The sequence below is a fragment of the Scomber scombrus genome, chromosome 3, assembly GCF_963691925.1.
Source record: "Scomber scombrus chromosome 3, fScoSco1.1, whole genome shotgun sequence".
In the NCBI taxonomy this organism is placed as follows: domain Eukaryota; kingdom Metazoa; phylum Chordata; class Actinopteri; order Scombriformes; family Scombridae; genus Scomber; species Scomber scombrus.
In genome coordinates this window covers 18,293,374-18,318,166 of record NC_084972.1, presented here as the reverse complement: position 1 = coordinate 18,318,166, position 24,793 = coordinate 18,293,374, and the positions used below count along the sequence as shown (strand labels likewise).

The following is a 24,793-nucleotide window of genomic DNA, read 5'->3' as shown; positions in this document are numbered from 1 at the left end:
GGATGCTGAGAGAGACTGCTGGGGTGAATGGAGGCGACAAGATGCCGTCTAGAGTGGCGAAGAGAAGGAATTAACATCCATAAAGGTATATTTATTTCTCTATTTTATACCCTCTCTCCATTGGCGGTTTATCTTTGAAGTAATGACACTTACAATCACTGAACTGTCATTTCAATTTTTAGCGTTTTGTGAGCGACTTGCCGGTAAAAAGAGCATAGGCTATGTGCATTTTTAAAAAAAAAAAGAAAAGAAAAATCATTCCGTGGTTGATTGCATTGGCACAGCCACTCAGTGCTGGCGTGATAGCTGAGAATTTGCATTTTAAAGCCGTGTTGAAACGATGCGTCGGGTTTGACTAATATTTCATTGGTGTATTCAGGTGCTCGACGCGCACACCACGCTGGAGCCATCGAAAATGTAGGCCCAATGAGCTGTCAATTGCACGGTCGTGCTTCCTGTGCTGCATCAAAATGTAATTCAGCCTATTACACCATTAGGACACTTATTTTAATGGGCTCCAGAGGTTTATTTGTGAAAAGATAAACATCTGTCCAGACACTTGTCATTCAGGAGCCATTTCTAATAGCTGTGAGCAGGACTGTCGTTGAACATTGGTATTTGGTGGACGGGTGAACAGGCCACTTGGAGTAGCATTAACATTTTCTCAGTTAATCAGCCAACCATTGAAGTCAGTGAGAAGCATGGGGGCGTTTAGGCTCTGTAGTAGAATACGTGATGACGAGGCTGCATGTGTTGCTCAAGTGGCACTGCTGCACTGCACTGAAAGGGTTGGTGCTTCTTATCTTTTCATGTGAAATGTCTCTATTATCAACCCATATTGAAGGCTATTTATAGAAAATTGTCCTCTTTTGTCTGCCTTAGACATGGCTCTGACCTCAAAAGCACATTATCACAAGCGAAAAGCCCTGGTTCTAACTGGTTGTCTCCTTCACGACAGTTAAGAATAAAATTCCTGCATGTTGGCTTTCAAAATGTCATGATTGCCTTATAGAAAACAGTCTCCCTGACCCCACAGTTACTCAGCCCTGCCTGTGGTGAAAAACGTTGTTTCAGAACATCTGTATCCTCTTCGCTGTTTCCGCACCACTGCTCAGTGAATTACCAGTGATAATTTCTCCCGTGGCCCTATACTTGAATTTTACAAGAGGTTTTCTGGTCCTGATAACATTGATTGTTTGATGTCTGGTGAGAAATGAATGGAAGGGACAGCAAGGCCACGAGGTGCAAAAATCTCTATGCAAAAGCCAGTATTTGATTTTAAAGTAAACTATTATATCTTACAGAAGAATTCTGGTTGGACTGATTATACAATGTGGTAAAAACATGTTCTATAAGACATTGTATGTCTCTTCCTGCAGGTTTGTTTCAGATCTTTTTTGTAAAGTCAACAGCAGACTGTGAGGGTAGGGTGGTGGGTTATTTCTCAGCTGGCATCCCTCGTGGTACACTAATATTATCACTGTTTCTGCAATAATATGATATTCTCTTATTGCACTTTGATCGTTTTCCTGTGCCTGACACCCTCAGCAATGTGCTCTGGCACTGAGTAAATCTTGCTGATGTGGGGATGAAATCAGTTAGTCAATACCACTAAGACATCTGAGGTAGAGAACAGTTAGAAGAAGAATGAAAGGATTGGAGTAATGTTATGTATTATGAGACATTATGAGACATAAAATGTCTTTCAAAGCTTTCCAGATTTCATATTTGACTTTGGTGATTAATCCACAAGACATTTTAAAAATTGCTCACACTGTACACTTCACCTTCTTAAATCAATGCTCCACAGCACCAGACAATCAATCTGTAAAATATGAGACTGTGTTCATGTGATCAGAGTGTGAACCAGTGGGGGTGACAGAAAAACAGAGACACCTTATCACACAAAAGAAAATTGCAGTTAAGATGTTATTTAGGACTGTCAGAGAAGCAGGTTCTGTGTGTCATATGTGTTTTCATAGTCTGTAATGTTAAACAAACATCATGTATCCTTTCTGGCAGTGCAGTTTTCCTCTGTTATTGCTTTTTATTCTTTTTTTTTCTTTTAAGAAGAAAATATTTCTCGTATATGTGCCTTTGTTAGATACAGCACCAGTCAAATGTTTGGACACACTTTCTCATTCAAGGGAATGGGAAGGTGTGTCCAAACGTTTGACTGGTACCATAGCTGACAGTCAAGATTTGCAGGAAACATGGACAGCAAGGGGGAATGACATCTTACAGACGTCTTCAGCCACAATTGAAGCAGGGCTGTCATGGTCACATGGACCAACAGCACAGCACAGTTGGCATAATTATGTCACATCACAGCAGTGGCACCAGCAATTTCAAGTAAAAGATTCTGTATTTCACAATAACAAGTGAGTGTTACAAAGTTTAATACCAGTCAGCAGGTGATAGCAGTCGCACAGTTTACAAGTTTCCAAAGTAACATAAGGCAACTTAAAGTGATACAAAAAGACATAGCCTGAATTGTTTGTGCATCAGTGTTGATGAGGAGCAAGTCTAATAAATCATGACAATGTACGCCAAACACAGAGAAACTGCATTATCAGAGAGGAACAGTCACTGAAAGATGCTTCAGGATATTTCAGTTGACATTGCAAATCACAATCCGGCCTCGAAAATGACCACTGCGTTGAATCATCGACAAAAAACAAATATTATGAGCCACACAAAACTAGATGTACTGCAGGGTTGTTATACTTTATAATAAGCTGTTGTAGTTGTTTTGTCTGCTCATTGCATTAACTAATCAGACTTGACAGACCTGTTGTAGCAAGCTGACCACTGTAGATAAGAGCAGATGTGTTCATTGTTCATGAGTTTGTCTGCATTTGTAAAATTTGAATTTAATTTTCCTCTGTCTCTCAAATAGACAGAAGAAAATAAGTTATTTTACATTGTTAAAAGGCTATGAATGCAAAAATCTTTAGACTGTCCAAGCCTTTAAATAGATCCTGGTTGATTTGTTCTGCCGTTTTATAGTTACACATTGCCATCCCATTCCTAGACACCTGTTACTTGATATAACTAACAGAGATGACAGTGTCCTTTCTGACCTCCTCTGGCAGGCTGCAGAGATTGCCTCTGGCCCAGTGTTTCCTCACAGATAATGTCTGCGAGTTCCTGTCATCCCAAATCTTACTGAATTTCATACACAGGAGACCTGCTCTGTGCCATGAGTTGTCATTGTATCTGTCCCTCAAGGAAAAAAAAATAAATAAAAGCATATGCATCAAGTTAAAAAATAGAAAAAAAACTTGAGAGTGGTTGCAAAGATAGCTCCTATAAATGTCATGTCAGTATCTACATTTGGCCACAGTTGTTTTTCTTCACCTTGCAGAAACTTATGCCACCGTTATGTCAGACAACCGAGGTGCTTTATCTCTGTTAGCCCAGGCACTGTCACCATGACAACTGGGTCTGAGCAGCAAGTGTCAACGAAGGAGAGAAAGTACCATAGTTCACTTTGATGGCAGTCTTTCTTTTTTTCTTCTCACAGACAGTCCAATATTATTCATCATCAGACAACTTGTGACACAAACAACTTCAACATCAGTGTCTCCGCCTTCAACATTTATATTTTTCTCTCTGTTTTTTACATGAAAAATTGATCTACCATGGTTTAATAATGGTACTGTCATTACCTGTGATATATTGAAGCTTGAGAGTCATTATTACGGCATTAAAAATTCAGCCTTTCCTCTCCTTATTTCCTAGTCAGTGAGCAGGATGTGCAGTATTTTTAAATGTCTGAATTTCCCATTTTTATTAAAATTGTGACTCACAAATTTTGCTTAAATGTTCATTCTGTTATGTGTTTATCTGTTATGTTTAACTCATTAAGCTAATCAACTTTTTGGAACTGCATATACTATAATTGTTTGACTTGGTGCACACTAAACAACTATATATTAGGAACAAAAAAAATCAGTATAATCAAAACACTACAACAATCTGCTCAAACCAGAACTCTGCACAGTTATAATGTGAATAACATAACATCAGTGGTTGTAAAGTCACAGCAAGTCCCTGGTTTATTTTGATTTGTAAGTTTTATGTGTTTATGAGACAGAGCAATGCTGCAGAGGATTACTTTATGCTGTATGCCGGTCTTATTGTGTTAGCTGTATTTCATAACTGATTTTTATTGCAAAGTTGAAGAGTTGAAGATATTGTATTGATTGTATTGCCTGCTGCAACACAGTGTCTGTTTCTGTTGATACAGCCGGGTTCTTTGAGTACTATACTGTAGCAGCTGCTCACACACTGTTGTGTTTTTGTGAATTTGTGACATGTTCTAATCTTTCACTTTGCTCCTAACACTTTTCAATAAACCCTGTATCCAAACATTAGTGTGTTTGCCACAGAAAATAAAAGAAGAGGGACTTACCATGACACTTACATAAACTGAACTTTGAACTAAATGCTAATGCAAAAACTAGTATTTGAATGGTAAAAATTCAGCCTGCATGTTTTTCACAGGATTTTTTATTTTTTAAGCATTGTGTTCTGCATTTCATTACTCAATGGATATCATTATTTACTCTGATATACAGCATAATTTATCAGAACAGACTAATGTGAAATAAGATATATGTTGTATCCAATCTTTTAATTAGTCTATTATTTAGCTGATGCACTGCATGGTTGTAAAGCTAAACAGTCTGTCCTGACTGTATCAGCAGCATTAATGGGATTTAAATAAATATTAGCCAGTCTGGGATGATGCTGGGAATTCATTGATGCTGTGGGCTGTTTGAAATACTAGCCACATAAAATATGACAATTTGTTGCTGATGTTGACTCCTACAGTCTTCAAGTGAACAGATCTATTTGCTTCTTCATCCAAACAGTAACGTCACTCAGGGAAAATCTGTTTGTTTTACACAGCTCAATTTCTGAAGGGTGTGTACTGTACTATTTTATAAAGTTTGAAGTGTTTTTCTGTGCCTTTCATCTGACACATACAACCTGTTTTTATTCATCTAACAGGTGCTTCTCTCCTGTTTTCCCAGATCTGACTTTCATGTACTCCATCTATAAAGGCATGAAATAAGTCACCCATGTGTGGTTCCGAGAGTCAGTGCAGTCTCATTTCAGTGTGCCCCCGTTAAGGACCCTCTGGTGGCTACACCGCCGATTCACAGGACATGTACGGCAGTGCCAGAGCTGTAGGCCATATAGAGAGCAGCCCCGCACGGTCCCCGCGCCTGCCAAGGTCCCCCAGACTGGGCCATCGGAGGGCCAACAGCGGGGGCGGGGGTGGTGCGGGGGGCAAGACGCTCTCCATGGAGAACATCCAGTCCCTCAATGCTGCCTATGCCACCTCGGGGCCCATGTACCTGAGTGACCACGAGGGCGTGGGTTCAACTGCCACCTACCCAAAAGGCACTATGACTCTGGGTCGAGCCACCAGCCGGGCCATGTACGGGGGCCGCGTCACAGCCATGGGCAGCAGTCCCAACATTGCTTCAGTGGGGCTGCCCCATGCTGACCTTCTGTCTTACAGTGACCTGGGCTCCCTCTCCATGCTGCACCACCACCACCACCACCAGGGGGTGCCCTCCGCTCTGCTGAGGCAGGCGGTGCGGGGCAGTGGGGGGGAGCTGCTGGAGATGCAGGCCCAGCTCAGGGATATGCAGAGGGAGAATGAGCTGCTGCGCAGGGAGCTTGACCTGAAGGACAGTAAGTTGGGATCTTCCACCAACAGCATAAAGAGCTTCTGGAGTCCTGAGCTGAAGAAGGAGAGGATAATGAGGAAGGAAGAGGCTGCCCGCACATCAATCCTTAAAGAGCAGATGAGAGTCACTCATGAGGAGAACCAGGTGAGAGTGGTCCTTTCAGCTTTCATAATCCACTCGTTGTGCAGTAAATTGTAGTTGCAGTTGCTGGTAGTCTGTTGTCTTTCTATTTTTTCCAAGTATTGTCTTTTTTATGTGTCTGTCTCCGCTTTTACCATTCTCTTTTCTGCAATAGACCATTGTCATCCTCAGTCTGAGATCTCAAAGAAATATTGCATTCAGTCATGTTTTTCAGTCGCTGTGGAAACCTTTCTGGAAAGAGTTCTTTGTGTACATAAATATTTAACACGGACATGGAGTACTCCTTAAAATCAATGTCAGAGAGACCACTTGAGCCACAGGAAATACAATACTGTATAATCTAGTTTTCCTTAATCTCGTTTTTGACATCTGAACTGATCTACTGAAGTAATTTCATTCAGCATATGTTTTAAATTCTCATCTGTACACATTATGTGCCTTATAGTGTATGAAACCACTGAATACAGAAGCTTTTTAACACAAAATTGGCCAAAGCACCGATTTATTTTATTTTCAAAGCTTATTATCAGATCGGTCCCGGAGTGTGAGATGTCATGAGGTTTTTCTGCTTGCTTCAATATAGGGGTGTAGTCATGGCCCAGTTAAATCAGTTTGTGACAAGAGTAGGCACAAAGCCCAGAGACAAATGCCAAGGATACTTAAACACTCTCTGTCTGTCTTTGTCTCTCTCTGTCTCTCTTCTTTCCGACCATCTATCCTGTACTCACTCTGACTTTGATCATCTCTCTCTGTCTACCTCTATTCATCTAGCCTTCACTGTCTTCAAATATGGTGTAAATGCTCATATGTTTATTTTCTCTTTGACTAAATCCAGAAAAATACCAAACCACAGCTTCTTTATTAATTCCTCACTGCACCATTCTTGTTTATTAATTTAATGTTATACACTCTGAACACACACTGAAATAATGTAGATGTCAGTTTAACATAATTTACTACACTTGCAAGCCTTAAGTGATTTTGCAGTCAATATGGTAAAATGCTGTGTCACCCTAATTTAGGCAATATTTATGTTTTCATTGCTAAAGGATTACATTCTCCTCTATAGATTGGAAGGAAAAATCGCTACCTGAAATGCAGCACAGTTAAATTTTTCAGCTTGCAAGTAAAAGTGCATGACACATCAAGGTCTTGTGGAATAGGTCAGCGTATTGCTTGGCTGGTCAGATGGAGCTCTACAGTGGTTTTCTTTTCTTTCTTTTTGAGGCAGGCATGATGCAGCAAATTGGACGATGCCTCAAGCAACGTAGAGGCTGAATTTTGCCAGCTGGTTGTGGTCTTTGTGCCAGTCTGTCTACATTTCTGTCTCTCTGCTTGAGTGATGTTCAGTGATGTCAGACATCGAGCAGCCAGTAGACCGCTCATTACTCAGAGAGGCGGACACTGTCACTCCGCCCTTCAAGGTCATAGCAGGATACCATTAGTGTGACCCTCATATTAGACCTGTCTGTGTGCATGTCTGCTTGCATTTGTGCATATGGAAATCCCCTTTTAGAACTAATAGTATCTAGCTCAACTGCTTTGACTGGAGTTTAAAGAGGCTACTGTTTGCCAGCTTGTCCCTGGCAGTGCCATGCTGTTGAAGGGGGAGAGTGTCGAGCTCTCTGCCTGACAATCGTATGGTTTTACCTGCTGGCGATCCCCAATGGGGAGCCAGAGGGACTTTGATTCTTTCATATCTTTATGATTCATGAAAATGTATAGGAACAGCCATTCATCATTTCACTTATTGTTCTGTGCTATTAGATACTCGGTGTGGATCCTTGTACATATTTTTAGCTTGCCTTCATACACTGTAGGAGTTGAACTTGTCCAGCAGAATATGAAAGCTGTACAGTGTGGGCTTTCAGGCCTTTGTGCTCCATACAAAGAGCCTACTCTTTTTTATCCTCAGCCTTGTCCATCAGTGTTAGCCTTGACTGTGCACCGAATGATATTTATATCTCTCCTGGTAGGGTTAATTAATGAAGTATGCTGGCTAATAAAAGGCAGATGCGCCTTGTTACTATAATTGGCCTTTTCTATCTTGATTTCTGGCCTGGGAGGCGTCCTTACATAAGTGTGTACTTACGGTGCAGTGGTTTGGTCACACCCATCGGGCTTGTTGAGAGGTTGACTGAGGAGCAAATTGTCTCATTAATAATGGAGTAATTTCAGGCCAATCATTACATCTGTCTTGTGGCAGCCTTTACAATTCCACCAGGTGCTTCGGGCTTCTATTAGCTTGAGCAAATACCATGTATTATTTATCTTGTGAAAAATAAGATATGGGAATATTGAAAATAAGAAAACTGTTCAAGCATTAGAGTTAGTCTTTCATTTGTTTTGTATAGCACAGATTCCACATTAAGTGAAATACCCAACACAGCCTGAAGAGCTTTAATCAAGACAGTCGATGGCCATGGCTAGAGGTATGATTAGCCCAGGTCCTTTTTTTAGACACTTTTTAATGTACTATGCAACTGGCACAGGCTGTTATCATTTTGAAAAGTCTGACTTAAATTCTGAAGAATTTTTTGTTGTGTTGAAGCTGGACAAGGGCTGCTGGAGGCAAGTGTGTGAGCTAGAGCGTACCATATCAGACTGAGTCATGACCACTGCTGCTAAGCCACCCAGTCAGCCTTCATCAAGGCAATTGCCAAAATGGAGGCTGAGTCTACCATATCACACTGCTCTGTCTGTGCATGGATTTCATCCCTCAGACATGACATGCTTTTTTATTCTTTACTCTAAGCTGCCGATTGTTACATGTAGCTGAGTAATTAAAGGAATGAACATGTGGGAGTGAGTTAATTGTATGTCAGGAACAGCGATGAAATAGATGCTGCGCTTAGTAGTGTGTGTGTATGTGTGTGCGTGCGTGCGTGCGTGCGTGCGTGCGTGCGTGCGTGTGTGTGTGTGTGTGTGAAATGTGTGCATTTTCAATTAGAGGTCACTTTTTTGTAGTTGTGCCAACTACTAATGTATGTGCAGATGTTTGTCATCACCTCCAGTCTGTATAATGTGTGGGAGAGGTATAGTCACACTTCATATGCACATATGATTCATAGATCTAGTGATGCCGCAGGTGTGCACTGTTCACAATGAGCATTAGGCAGTTGACTTGACATTTAGCTCTGTTCAGTGGGTGGCAAACAAGTTCGCAGTAGTCAAATATATGTGATCAACAAAGGTATTGATGTTTTCGGCTATGTCACGACACAGTGAGCTATGTAGACACAGGAAATATCATGTGAATAATCACAACCATGGATTTTTCCTTGGGCAGCCACCTCCCATCTGAGCACATAAGATGGCTGCTACCTACTCCAGAGGAAAAATGAGAAATGAGAAGTCTCCCTCCTGATTTCATCTCAACAAGATGACAAGAAATGCAGAGAAGCAGGGAAACATTTACAGAGCGCAAGGCTGGTAAGATTGAGATGGGAGTGGAGGATGTAAGAACAAAGGAGATAAGACTTGTGACAGTCTGCTGATGTCTTTTTCATTAGAGTTTTACATTTGATCACAGCAATTGCAACAGGGCAAAATGGCCATCTTAACAAGTATAAGCAGAATGCATTCATAAAAAAAACATTTTTCATTCAATCAAGGAAAAAAAGGTGGACATACATTTCTGTTGCACTTTCACTTTATTCACACAATATCCTGAAACTTTACCCATTACCTGATGTTAGCAAGACACTTGATTAAAGAACATTTGTGACATTTTTATTAAGATATAATAAATAATAATATTTAAAACTGTAAGATTCATATTATCTAGAAAGTAGATAATATGCAGGAATGATGGAGGAAAGCATTTTGAGAAAAAGACGTTTTGCTTATTGTTTGCAGTACTAAATTCCACATAAATGTATGTGTGAGCTCAGTTAGGATCATCGTCCCTATTGTTCCTCTGCTTTTCATGTTGTAAAGCTCCTAGTGACTATCCGTCTCAGGTTTAGGAAGCTCACAGTCAATGCGGATAAAATATAGCTTGAACCAAATGCTGTTTAACCCGAACATTGCTTTGACTCATCACCCACATGAGAATAGTTTTGTCATTTGAAAGGCTTTAATTTGGTGGCATTGCTGTAGATGAAACTAAGACATTATATTTATTTGAATGGTTTATTGATTGCCTGCACTGGTACACTGACTGTTTTCATGCAAAATCACAGTGAAATTATACATCTTCACCTCATCATTACCCAGATGATGTGTATCACTTTAGAGAATTTAGCTTCTTCGAGGAAGAGAAAAATTCAATTCCTAATAAATAAGAGGTGCTGTAAGTTGTTGTGTATATGTCAGTGCCTAATGGTTGTTACAGTAGTATACTATGTTATATAGGTTGAAATCCCAGTGCAGCAATTAAAAATATTAAAGAAAAAATGTCTTGGTTAAAGGTTGGTCTAGGACAAAATATAATGGATTTGAATCTGGCCGGGGACTTTTGCAGGTTATTCTCCTTGCTCCTTAAATTTCCTTTTGTTGTGATTTGACGCTATATAAATAAAGATTGATTAATTGATTGATTAATAATAATGTAAAGTATTATTACTATTGTTAAAAAAACTGGGTTATTTATATAGCACTTTTCAAACACATTTCAAAGTGCTTTACACTGTGAACAAATGCATTAAATAACAAAAGAAAATTGATAAAATAAATTAAAATAAGATTTTAAAAATAGACCATACATACATGTAGTAAGTAGAAGTTGTATATTGCAACACATTCAACAAGGAGTGTCATGTGATGAGGTCTGTTCCAAGTAAGCCCACCCACTTTTTTCTGTCATGTGTTTTTGTATTTGACAGCGTTGCTGCACTGAGATCAAGCAGTGTCAAAACTGATGTTTCAGCTCAATTACTGTTCAGACTGTAACACCTTTATTAGTGCTGTGATGATGAGGATTCATCATCATCAATATTATTAGTGCTATCTTTTATAGACATAGTTATGTCAATACCAAAATGTGTGTGTGTGTGTGCATGCGTGTGCGCGTACGTGCGTGTGCGTTTGTGTTGAACATTGCTCTTCACTGTGACACACCTAGTTAATTAAAGGAAGACTAAGGACAGGCACCAGCTTTATCATACTGAATAATAATCTGAGGTGTTGCAGCTGCTCCTAATATCTGCTCAGTCATGTCATATATTCTTCAGAAATAAAAGATATTATAAATGATGTTCTGAATACTTAGTGAGTCCTTAAAAGTACTGTCAAGAATATAATCCAGTATTCAGATTCAGTACAATATTACTCTTGTGGGCTGCCCTGAATCTCTCAGCTTTCTGCATTCTGCATTCACGCCCCTCTCTAACTTTCTTTAAGCGGAGGGGAGATGAAGAAATGCAGCGTTTTCTGGCATGACTGTGGGTGTAATTGTATATTGTCAGCCATCACGACATACAACATACAGATTAGGAATGTAGTGAGCAGTAGGCTGCTCTGACTCAGCGCTTTGGAGCTTTCCATCTGTCGAATACAAACACACACTCTTATTAACACACACTCACATGTACAGTAAACCACACATATAGCCTATCTGCTTGTGCCAGTGCCAACTGGTAAAAGAGCTGAATGTTGCTAGCTTTGATAATCAATTGTGGTACAGAGTAGCAAAGTTATTATGTTAACAGTGTTCATTTCTGATTGAACGACACATTTTTCTAGTGATGGTTTGTCTGTTGGTCGGTTGGTCCATCACTTCAATTCAGACTGAAATATCTAAACAACTATTAGATGGATTTCCATGAAATTTTGTAAAGATGATAATTGTTCTGAGACGATGTATCCTAATGACTTTAGTGATCACCTGACATCTAATCTTGCGCCACCATGAGGTTCACATCTGTGGTTTTAAGTGAAATATCTCTATTCACCAGATTCATGTGAAATTCAGACATTAATGCAGGAAAAATGTAACAAGTTTGGTGATCTCCTGACTTTTCATCTACAATAACGTCACCGTCAAGTCAACATTGTAATTTGTCCAATATTTTAATTGATGACCAAATACCTGCAAAACTAATGAAATTTCCCATCTGCCCCAGCAGATGGGAAATTATAGCCTCCTGGACTGCCTCCTGCAGTTTAGTTCCAAGAAAGCGCATTATTGATCAGGGCAGAGAAAGAGATTACCTAGGAGGACGGGAGAGGGAGCAGTGTCAGCTGAGATAGCCGAGAGGGAAGATGTGAGGAGAGAAAATCAGAGTGAAAAAAAGTTTTGGTTTAACCTGTTAAATGCTGCTCTGGGCCATATTAATTGGATTTTGTAAAAGCATGGAGCAGCAGCCAATATTAGCAGTTTACACTGCATGGTCATAACTCATAAACGACACCATTTTCCCCCAATAATCTAGCAGTATAGAACACATCTTTTTATGATTAAGAAGGAGCATTTGAGCCAAATTTGTTTACATTGTGGGAAATAATTATTTTATGAAAAAAATGGTATCTTAAGACAGTGTGCAGATCCTTTCTTTATTGTTAGAAATCATTGCATTTCAAGTCCTGACAGTGAGCATGTGAATAGTTGACATCTTGTGTACATAAATGAATGGAAAATCAGTCTGTCAGTGTGAAATAGAAAATGAGAAAAGCACAAGGGGGTTTCTGTTGCTTGACCACATGGCAATGAGTCGTATGAGGGAGTGTGACCAAAACTGTTCAACAGAAAATGCATCAGCTCCTTATGCTAACAGAAACACTGCCCCCTGATGGATGGAAGAGCACATGCTCCACTGTTCTGTACTGAGGAAGTCGAAGGAAGGAAAGTGGATTTAGTTTTCTGCTTTTGTAATTGCCTTTTAGTCCTGAGCCTGCTAACAGCGTTAATACACTGCTTTTTATCATGCTGTGTCAATAGTGTTAGTAAATAAGAGCTGCAGCTAATAATTATTTTCATTAATTTGGTCTACAATCATAGTCTCCTAAAGACAGTGTCCTAAAGCCCTAAGTGACATCTAAGACAAAGAAAAGCAGAAAATTTTAACATTTGAGAAGCTGTAACCAGATAATATTTTGCTTGTTTGTTTAAGAAGTTATGTACATGATCAATCAATTACAAAAATGGCTGCTGATTCATTTTCTGTCAATCCATTAATGAGTTATTCAACAAATTTGTCAGATCCATAATATGACATAAATAAATAAAGTTGAGGCCATGATAAAGAAGTTGAACCTCTGGTTAAACTGCATGGAGAACAACAAAACAGAGGTCTTTCCGTCGTTGCATGACTTTTTGTGCGCAAATGAACTCTGTTTGACAGTGACATAACCGCGCACCTCAGTGAGCTGGCTGCACAGCTGCGCAGGTATTTCCTCGAAACTGACAGGTCAGACAGTTGGATATGTCATCTATTTATAGCTGTGCCTGCTTCTTTATCAATATCTGAACAGGAGAGTCTCATTGAGATTTCAACCAATTGATCCCTGAAAATGGAATTTAATCGGAAGCCACTGCCAGATTTCTGGATTGGACTGCGCACTGAACAGCCTGCGCTGGCCAAACATATTGTCAAGACCTTGATGCCCTTTGCCACCACGTACTTGTCTGAGAGTGGATTCTCAGCTCTGACAAGCATGAAAACAAAATACAGAGCGAGGCTTTGTGTGGAGAACGATTTAAGACTCAGACTTTCTCAAATTCAGCCAAATATTGCAGATTATGTGCTCAAGCACACCCTTCTCATTAAAGCTGTGGTGAGTTTGTACTTCAGTTTGACTGAATATGTTCTAGAAATGTTTGGTAGATTTCTTTTTTCAAAAGTGAACTGGTGTTGCTCACTGAAAATGCTGGTAAAAATGGATCTATTTGGTGAAAAAAAAAATGATATAGAAATAATTTAAGGGATTTTATTTGATGTGTTATATATGTGTGTGTGTGTGTGTGTGTGTGTGTGTGTGTGTGTGTGTGTGTGTGTGTGTGTGTGTGTGTGTGTGTGTGTGGTGGGGGGGCTTACAGACAGGTTTTTGTGTGTGCAGGAGTAGGGGGTACATGGCTGGAGGTCAGATGTCTGAAGGGGTATGTGGCTGTGAAAAGTTTGGGAACCACTGATCTACTCTAATATCAGTTCATGTAAAACCATGGCAGCTGATTGGAGCCATTTTTTAAGCCATTTCAAATCTTTTCTTTATCTCTTTCCAGAAAGGTCAACTCAATAAAGTCATATTTTGTCTGTAGGAATAATGTGAATATGATATACTGACTGAAGGCTGAAAGTGGATAAACTGACAGCTGGACGGACTGATGGGTGGCTGTCATTTTAAACTCTGGCTGGTTCGTGTTGATCATCCGTCTCTGTTGCATCATGCTCTGACGCTCTGTTTTTACCATACATCTGTTTTTCTGTTCATTCTGCCCATGCTCTGCAGCTGCTGGATGCCAGGAGAACCAAGGTTTGTCCCTATGTTTGCACCACCTGTTGCGTGCACAACATAGAGTCACCTTTCAGTGTGGCGTGTATTTTCAGACACCCGCAAACCCTTTGCACTATACAACCTCCTCTCTCCTATGAATCTCCTCTGAAAGTGAAATATTTCCAGCTGTTCATCCTGCCTCCTTGTCCCGTGAACCCTCATATCTCTATTTTTATATTTATGTGTTCCCCTATAAGCGTTGTAAAGTTATAGAGAGTGATTACTTTGTTTAAATATGTCACTAAAAACGTGTGTGGTGTTCCATCCCCCTCTAGTACCTCAAACCCTACAACGTCAGACTGCCTGTAAATGATTTTGATTTCAGTCTAAGAATCTGTTCCCACCCCTCTAAACACTGTTTGGGCCATTTCCTGGAAAAAAAATGTTTTGTGTTCAGTTCAGTTTGTGACGAAAAACTCAGCCATAACATTGATCCCCCAAAACCCAGAACCAACACACCTATACACATCACATACAGTATAAAACTTAATAGTGTGTATTTTTATTCTTTTTTCTTTTTTACTGTACTTGAGTACAATTTTCGAGGTGCTTGTACTTTACTTTAGTATTTCAGTTTTAGGCTATTTGCACTTTTACTCCTCTACATTTCAGCGGGAAATAATTTACTTTTTTCACCACTTCATTTATTCAACAGCTAGTTACAAGCTACTTTTCTGATCATTTTGCTGCCAACACTTCAGTATTTTTACTTAAGTAAGATTTTCATGCGATTTCACTTGTAATGGAGTATTTTTTTATTGTGGTATTGCAACTTTTCCTTATGTAAAATATCCCAGTGCTTCTTTCACCAATGTTTTTGGACACACACAGATGCACAAAATACACACAACCATATGGCAATACGCTGAACCTAAAGTATGGATACTATAGGTTCTGTCATAGTGTCTAACTGTCCATGTCTACCAATGGATAATGCTCATTCAAATAATAATAAGCAAATAGTATATTCCTATATTGTACTCGATTGGCTTGCAGACCACTTTTCCTTGTAACTGGAAGCCACCTCTGAGGTTTGAAATCCAATATCTGTTCCTCTCAGGCTGAGTGTCAGAGAGCGTCGACCTCTGCTGCACTGCTGGAAAGCATCAGGGTTGTTGTCTGCTTTAATTAGAAAATTAATAACTTCCATTAATTCTGCTCATGTCTATAAAAACTGAGCAACCTTTTACAGCACACTAATAAATTAAGCAGTTTGACAGGTTTGTATATATATTCTCTGGTTAATGTGATTCCAAATGAATCTAACTCAACTCCTATCCCAAAGCACAGTTGTTGTTGTTTTTTTTATCAGAATGAACAAAGAAAAATCTTGCACACTTTCTTTTGACATCAGTTGTTTTCAGCGTGTTTACTTCTAAAGGTATCTGAAGGTAAGTCACTTGTTCTCTATGTTTGACTTACTGCAAGTGCTACACTGTTAAAGCATTCTCCACAGAACCATCTGTCTGCAACAGCATTTCAGGAGTGTATATTTTTTCTGTGCTTACCCTCATTTGTATTATTATCATGAAACACTTTGCATTGTGTATTTAATCCAACGCTAAATTCCAACAATTTCTGAGTCTTTGTGTTTGTTTGTTTGTTTGTGTGTGTGTTTGTGTGTGTGTGTGTGTGTGTGTGTGTGTGTGTGTGTGTGTGTGTGTGTGTGTGTGTGTGTGTTTTATCTGAACTTCATCAGCATCTCCAGATGACCATCCAGGCTCTGCAGGATGAGCTGCGTACACAGCGAGACCTAAACCACCTGCTGCAGCAGGAGAGTGGCAATCGCTCTATTTCAGATCACTTCACCACCATTGAGCTGACAGAGGAGAACTTCCGTCGACTGCAGGCTGAACATGATAGACAGGCCAAGGAGCTTTTCTTGTTGAGAAAAACCTTGGAAGAGATGGAGCTGAGAATCGAGACCCAGAAACAGACATTGGGTGCCAGAGATGAGTCCATTAAGAAGCTGCTGGAGATGCTGCAGAGCAAAGGGCTGCCCCCAGGGCCTGGCAGGGTGTCTGAGGAGGAGGAGCAGGAGAGAAACAGGCGCATTGCTGAGGCAGAGGCCCAGCTCGGACACCTGGAGGTCATTCTGGATCAAAAGGAGAAGGAAAACATCCATCTGCGAGAGGTATACTATTACCACGATTAATATTAATATATGTGATTCAGTTAAACAGTTAAAACAGTTTTTTTATCTTGTCGTCACTAGAGGGCAGTACCGAACATCACATAATCAACATGGTCTAGTCTGCTGCTGCTGAAAGTTTCACACATGTATTGTAACATGTGAACAGCTGAGTTGTGGGAAAGACAAACTTTTTAGATGCAGTAAAACTTTGCTCTTTTTTTAAGATTGTTTTTGTTTTTTGTTTTTTTCTATAGTCTGTTTTAATCTAAATGCTCTGCTTTCGGTAGAGAACACATATTATTGTATTTGGTCCACATAATGTTGTGTCTTTTCTGTAAGGAGCTGCACAGGAGAAATCAGCTGCATCAGGATCCAAGCAAAACCAAGGCCCTCCAGACCATCATAGAGATGAAAGTAAGAACCTGACTCATAATATGCAGCCTGACCTTAACTTCATGCATCAGTCGCCACCAGATACAATATCTTCAAATTAATATTCTTCTCCTCTAACTGTGACTGGTTCAAACAATGGTGGAAGTTATGTATAAAGGCAAATGTTGATTACCATGCAAGGCAGGTGGATTCACAAGATTTTGACATCACAAGATCAAGTTATATGCTTGTGTCCAAACCACCGGCATCAGCATCCTATAATGATTTTTGTGTGATCTTGTGATCTTGCAAATCCAGCTGCCTCTAAAGGTAAGACAGTGATAGATGCTGAAAGACAGATGGTTCATCCAATCACCTGCCAAGTATTTTTTGAAAGCACTTGCTTTTCCAAACAGTTTCCAAGGACGCAGAGTGCCCCTCCCTGTGCCACTACTGAGCTGTCAAGCTGTGAGAACACTGAACAGGCTGCTGGTTAAACAGCTGCATATTTCACAGCCAAGTCTGATGGGGAAATAACCAGTGTCACATTACAATATGGAAATTGTGATATATATATAAGCTATTTTTATCTAAAAGTGGGAACAGAACAATTATAATATATTAATGTTTCCATTACATTAATGGTGATGATTTATGTATTACAACATCTTAGCTAATAATTTTGTAATTAGTTATTTCATAGTGTATTATTGGCATTTTCACACTTTTAAAGTACATTTAGGCCCAGTCATTTTTTAAATAATTGTTGTTTTAATATACTTTCTACATTGAATAATAACATTATCACTTTAGGACCTTTATGAAATGTGCATATGCATGGTCTAAGGCAGTTCTAAATGTGTTCACAGAGTAAGAGCAAATTCTGGTAAGAACACATTGATGAATCCCAGATTTGTGCTTAAAACTATTACACAAATTCTTTAAGCACAGATTTTTGTGTTTGTGAATGAGGCCCATTGACATTTACAGGCCTTGTATTATTTTGACTGCTGCTTGTCTAAACCGAGGCCTACGCTGATGTGTATTCTCCTCAATCTATTGTTGCTATTGTGATCCTCGGCAGCTGAGTCAATAGTCAACACTCTGACACATCTATCTACCTTTCTCTCTCACACAGACATGCAGGCACACTGTGTATCTGCTCACAAAGCAGTTGTGTAAACATCCACAAGAATCAATAGTACTGTTCAACATTTAAGCTATCGCAGCCAAACTGTAACACAGTGATTTCATGACAAGCATTATATATTTATTCTCAATCACTCACTTTTGTGCAGATGAGCATTGCTTAAACATGCCGAGCTACATTTTGTTATTCTAAAAACACTGATTATGCCAGTCTGAATTACAGAGAAATGTGTGAAATGATGCACAAGATGTCTAGAATTGTATATTTGATGTAGTCTGATTGTGCATTGCTATAAAATGGCATCTTGGATTTGAATAATTTAGTTCGAAGTTCAGTGTACTTCAAGTACTGGAACAAGAAAATAAAGAGTATGTTATGCACGTAATGTTTTTTGTAACTTTGAAGCTTCGGGTGAATTAAATGGACATTTCAATATTTGAGCAAACATAAATAAAACATTAGAAAATATTTAAGAAGACAGACATGCAATTTTAGAGACCCCACCCAACACTATCAAATGAACTCAGTTCAAATTAACAAATTAGCATTTTACATACATCCATATTCCATTTTTTAAGACGAATGCAGCTGTTTAATGCAGATGTGTAAAATGCAAATATGCTCATATTCCTTTTCTGCTGGGTAAAAAATGTCAGTATAGATAGAACACTTGTTGTATGGCAGCTGGATCTGGCAGTAGAGAAAACAATGCCATCCAGCAACTGAACCACTGTAGACACCACCAGCCTCACTGCAGAGGCCTGACATCACTTCCTCAAAATAAATCATGACATCATTGCTGAGCTGACACAGCCCCTCTCACTTGGCTAGATCGGTTCTGTGCAGGCCCCAGCCTCCCCCAGTGCTGTCACGTGACATCTGGGCTCTGGGATCCTGTTGATTTACATACAGAGAGAGTGAGGGAAGACCCACCTCTTCTTGTGCTGTGCAGGAAGACCCTGCATCTCTCCCCTCTTCTCTCTCCCTGCTGCTCCTCTTGTGCTGTGCTTGCGCTTGATGCTGATGGAAGCAAGAATAATGTTCCCTCCCTCCCTTCCCTCCTCCCCTACACCCCTACCGCTCACTCCTCCTCACTCACCAGAGACAGTGCACAGCGTATAGCCTGCCTGCTGCTACCATGGAAACAGGTGTGGTTGTTTATGACAGCGAGAGGCCAGTATGCAGGAAGATAGAGCGAAAGAGAGGCACACAGTGGCAGGTAAAGAGAGATAAAGAGCAAGATTTACTGACCAAGTCGATGTACCAGATTACATGTGGATGGAATAAAATCTCTCTCTTTTGAAGGTATGATGTCTTGTATCTATTGCAGATAACGTTAGTTTCATTGATGTTCGTCTCATAACATGGAGACGGAGGTGAGATGCAGAGGCAGGGCGAAGTGCATGTACATGTGCAGTGCATATGCATCTATGTTAACCCCACCAGATCCATCTCGGGCAGTCTGTCATTCCTCATTACAAAACATTACCCATGTTCCTCTGCAGTGGGCTAAGACCGACCCTTCATAAGTTCATAAGTTCAGAGCCACTAGGAGGAAGGAGGGAGAGACACAAAAAGAGAGAAAGACAGGAAGGAACAAGGTTGCTCTATGCTCTGCTGGAGAGGGAGATGGACCATGGCTAATCTTAAAGACGTTGTATTATTTATTTAAAAAGCCGTGAAGCTAAAGCTGCACTCACAGTCGCAGTCCTGACACTGGATTCTGCATTGATCTGCAAGCAACTACGGCAAAAGCTACGGCTTGTTACTTTTTGTTCCTTTTACTCTACACGTTTCTCTCCGGTGCAGGCTGATCTCTGCATGCTGGATGTGTGCTCAATATTTCCCAATGGTGATTAATCCTCTGAGCCACTGTAAGGAGCTGGGTAGAAAGCTTCTGATTTCACCGACAGATACTGCAGTTGCTCTCAGCCACACGAAAGAGCTTCTTCCAGTCTCTCTTTATCTCGCAATATCTCTCTTTTTCTTTTTTTTCTCACTCTCTCTCTCTGTCTTATAGTCTTTCTAAATCTCCTCTGTCTTTCCTGGACTCTGTCTCCAATTTAGGTTTATTTGAAGCATGAAACTTGTGGACATGCTAGTCTGGGTTTTGAGGTGTGTCTCCTCTGCATGTTTTTGTGCAGGACACCAAAATTGCCTCTCTGGAACGCAACATTCGAGATCTGGAGGATGAGATCCAAATGCTCAAGGCAAACGGCTTATTGAACACAGAGGACCGAGAAGAGGAGATCAAACAGATGGAGGTCTACAAGAACCACTCTAAGTTTATGAAGACCAAGGTAGATACCATCTGCACTATGCCTGCACTTGTAGAAATACAGATCCTGTGAGACTACGGCCAAAAAAACAGACAGAATTGAGTTGTTCGGAGCACAGACCTGTGCTGAGAGGAGAATACTGAATGAAGTTGTTGTGTTGCTTAATTTAGCTTCCTTAGCATTTAGTGTCATCAGCAAAGTGTCTCGCTGGCAGAGTGTGCTGTTTTTTAAGAGGAGCAGATCCTCAAGAATACCAAAAAAAGGCTATATCAGCAAATGCACTCTGTACGCATTTTAAAGTACTCAACGTTTCTTACTTAATTACATATAAAAGCTGATGATTTCAGAATTCTGCTGCCAACAGTCAACTATGAAGTACATTATGTTCAAAGAGTGTATGCCTACCTAAAATTTCAGAGTGACCGCTGTGTTTTCAACAAGCTGAATTCACCTGCTTTAGATGTTAGAGCTCTCCATGATGACATTACTTATTTTCGGTAACTGTTACAGCCTCACTGTCAATCCAGCATACATAGCTACATTAAATCTGTGTCGAGGTGTATGCGTCCCCCTCTCTCTGTGGGGCTCAAATCTCTCCCTGAAGCTTTGACTCTGTATTTACATAGTGCTCCTCGTATAAGTCAACCAGGCGCAGACCAGCCACAGTTTTGTTATTCTATTTTTAGACCTCTTTTCATCAATCATGAATAGAGATGATGTATAATATATGAAGAATGCAGGGGAGTCAGTCCCAAATGCATTTTTAATGAGAGAAAAGTGTGTTGATGAAAATAGTGTAAAAGCTGCACTGACTAGCCCACTGTTCAGTTGAAAGAGGTTTCACATGCAGACATACAGTAATGGTTAAATGTTACACTGCTCATTTAAGGAGTTGGATGTCTCGTCTGTGTCATGTTACTGCAGATTGACCAGCTGAAGCAGGAGTTATCAAAGAAGGAGTCAGAGCTGCTGGCTCTGCAGACAAAACTAGAGACCCTCAACAACCAGAACTCAGACTGCAAACAGCATATCGAGGTGCTCAAAGAGTCTCTCACTGCCAAGGAGCAACGTGCTGCCATCCTGCAAACAGAGGTAATGAAAAGCCGTTAACTAGTGTGCACACACACAGTAAATCAACCTGTGACTCAGTTCCCTACCAAAGAAACAGTAATATGCAGTGTACTTTCACAGTACATCTAATAAATATCAAAAACATCAAAAGATTTCTTCTAACACTGTAAATAAGTAACTATGGCAGCATTACAGTTACATATTACTGAAATGCACTAACTGTAGATCACCACCTCAGTAATACATTTTTTTTTGTATTGCATGGGGATTAAGTTAAAATGAATAAATACTCATAAGCACTTTAAATGAATACTGATTTCTTGCAGAAATTGTTCAAATAAGCCACTTTTGTGGTATCCATATCAGTTTTTGCTAATTTAGTTCTGTCGTATGAATCCTATAGAGCTTTTTGCTCAATTACAGTGAACATTATATAAAAACCTTTAATTTTCAGAGTAGGTTGACTAAGTGCATGTTCTCTAAGATGTTTTTGGCTGTTTCATGCTTCAGGTGGATGCTCTACGTCTGCGTCTAGAAGAGAAAGAGTCCTTCCTTAACAAAAAAACCAAGCAGCTGCAGGACTTGACGGAGGAGAAGGGTACTCTTGCTGGAGAAATCAGGGACATGAAGGACATGTTGGAGGTCAAAGAAAGAAAGATCAATGTCCTGCAGAAAAAAGTAAGAATCACAATTGCTGACCATTTGAAAGGCTCATGAAGGAAGGAAAATGTCCAAACCATTCACAAACTACTATTGTTATTGTACATTATGTATGTATGTATGTATGTGTATACCAAACTATGTTGAGTCAGTGGAGGTCTATGTAGGTGTACTCCAGATGTAGTATGAAAATGATGAGGAGAACAAGTTGTTCTGTCTGATTCTTGTGTCCTAGACTAAAACAGTCGCTATCTGAAAATACAAAGCAGAGTGGTTACTCTCTCCATTAAGAGTGAGAGAGTCTCTGTTGCTCTCAGGGGGAAAGTTTCCATAGAAAGACAAGCAAGAAGATATTTCTGCCTCACTGGCTTTAGTGTGCGTGTGCTATAAATACTCACAGAGTGTTACTCTCTCTCTCACCCTGACCTGCTCGCCCATTCCCTTTGCTTTTTTTCTCCTCTTGTGTACTGTCACACCTCCTCTCCCTCATCTTTCCACTTTCATCTCTCTCTTTGTCATCTCTCTTGATTTAAAAATACGTATGTTTCCACTGATGCATTTTTTTGTTTTGTTTTGTTTTGTCTCTCTGTTGTGTCAATCATTTGCTGAACATATGCTAAATTAAAATCACTGCACATATTATACTGTCTCTAAATAGTTTGTTCATGTTCTTCTGTAAATTCTTATTTGCATTTATATTCCATCGTACTCTTCACTCTTCTTCTCCAACCTCTTAATAGTCAAACAGTTGTTCATGCATTCCTACCTGCAGAAGCAATAAAAAATGCTCCCCAGTGCATTTAAAGCTATGAAAACGATGTTTTTTTATGTACAATAAATAATGTAATAATCTTCAAAGACTTTAGTAATCTCCAAGGTTTGCTGTTACACCAACTTTAAATGCCGTTGTGTTTTTTGAGATCACGCTACTTACCAGTTTTTCTCTGCTTTTTCTCTCCCCTGTGCCACCACCATCCTCCTGGTCTCTTCCTCACTCGCAGATTGAGAACCTGCAGGAACAGCTGCGGGACAAAGACAAGCAGCTGGGGAACCTGAAAGACAGGGTCAAGTCTCTGCAGACCGACTCCAGTAACACAGACACTGCCCTGGCCACACTGGAGGAGGCACTGTCGGAGAAGGTACAGGACTGCAGAAAGCTGAAGAGACAGCTGCTGCAGGATTTGATCAGTTTTACTCTTTGGGAATCAAATCAGTATGAGTAAAGCTTTCTGCTCCACTGACACAAATAAAGTTTAATTTAGGAATAAAAACTATTTATGAAATTTCTTATGACTAAAAAATATGAGCATGTACCATATTTCGGTAAATAATTCATAAGCTAAAGCAAAAGTAAAACATTGGAATATGGTAGTTGTAATCTATTTTTTTGCATTTGATGTGATCATTTTGGTTCCTGCTCCAGTTCATTTTTTCCATTTCAGTCATCTTTAATTCCTGTTAGTGTATGTACATTTATTAGATTGTTGTTAATCTCACATGTGGTTTGTTACTTTATATGTTAAGATTTTCACGCAAATAGAATTAACTTTTTTTTAATTTTTTTTTATATATGACGAAATAAAGTGTAAGGATTTTTTTTTTTTAAAGAGCAATATGCAAGACATAGACTTGGGGATATTCCTGCTTTGTGTGTACATGTGATGTATTGTAATGATCTGGGTAATCATGTAAATACCTAAGAACTGCTTTTAAAATGTACTGTCACACTTCAGCGCAAGTACAAGTAAGATGCTTGATAAATGTGCGTTATAGTTACACTCGGAAATTAAGTTTTTCTCGGAGGTTTGCTAAATATGGGCCCTGATTATTCAGTCATTCAAGACACTTTTAACTCTGTGTGTGTGTGTTAGGAGAGGATTATAGAACGTTTAAAGGACCAAAGGGAGAGGGAAGACAGAGAACGCCTGGAAGAAGTGGAGTCCTATAAGAAGGAGAACAAGGATCTCAAGGAGAAAGTCAACACCCTGCAGATAGAGTTAACAGATAAAGAGGTCAGTGAGTGTATATGGAACAAAGAGATTTTTGTGTGTGTGTGTGTGTGTGTGTGTGTGTGTAAGGGAGTCCACATTATTGCGTATCGTACATATGTTGTTCCTTGATGTTTCTCTGCTGTGTTGTACTGAGCATGCCCAGAACTTCTTTGTTTGTACTGTACAGATCATATTGTATCTGCTTCTTTCAGTAGGTCTTTATTTGACATTTAAGCTGCCATATGTAGGCACTGTGCGCCTAGATAGACCACCTGCCACTGTGTTTGGTTTGTCAGCTTTGAACCTGTGCCCACTGTCTGTGCCGTCTGTCCACCTGCAGTCCAGTCTCATCGATCTCAAGGAGCATGCTTCATCCCTGGCGTCTTCTGGCCTTAAGAAAGATTCAAAGCTCAAGTCACTGGAGATTGCCATTGAGCAGAAAAAAGAGGAGTGTAGTAAGTTGGAGACGCAGTTGCAGAAGGTAGGTGTTCATCACAGTGCAGAAACACTCATATAAGCCCCATTCAATGTGCTGCTTTGATTTAGAGTCTATTAAACAGGTCATTACTAATTTAACTCAATTTAATATTTAGATGTACAGTTGTAAGTGTCAACTGTAACATCAGGAAGAGTTCAGACAGCCATTCTTTAACAAATAATTCACAAGATTATATATAACAATCAGCTGAAGTTACGATGGACAATTTATGTCTGTAGCTTTTACCCTTTGTCATACTAGACATCCTTTTTATTAACAGTTTTGTTGCAGTTTCTCTAGGACAAATCTGAAGTCCTTTGTCAGGGCAAACCATAAAAAAGTTCAGCCAAAGCTAACAGGATGCCACAGTAGTCTG

The 24,793-nt window shown here is 39.7% G+C and overlaps 1 protein-coding gene across 1 annotated transcript in view; it reads left to right on the top strand.

Moving 5' to 3' along the window:
* The first annotated feature begins 5,177 nt into the window (after nucleotides 1-5,177).
* The window catches only part of erc2 (ELKS/RAB6-interacting/CAST family member 2), a 31,757-nt gene continuing 12,141 nt past the window's right edge, over nucleotides 5,178-24,793 (top strand). The window contains exons 1-9 of the mRNA XM_062445068.1: nucleotides 5,178-5,852; nucleotides 15,982-16,416; nucleotides 16,756-16,830; nucleotides 20,083-20,238; nucleotides 21,142-21,309; nucleotides 21,799-21,966; nucleotides 22,950-23,087; nucleotides 23,820-23,960; nucleotides 24,280-24,420. Coding sequence (XP_062301052.1) covers nucleotides 5,178-5,852; nucleotides 15,982-16,416; nucleotides 16,756-16,830; nucleotides 20,083-20,238; nucleotides 21,142-21,309; nucleotides 21,799-21,966; nucleotides 22,950-23,087; nucleotides 23,820-23,960; nucleotides 24,280-24,420 — 2,097 coding nt within the window. The remainder of the gene's footprint in view (nucleotides 5,853-15,981; nucleotides 16,417-16,755; nucleotides 16,831-20,082; nucleotides 20,239-21,141; nucleotides 21,310-21,798; nucleotides 21,967-22,949; nucleotides 23,088-23,819; nucleotides 23,961-24,279; nucleotides 24,421-24,793) is intronic.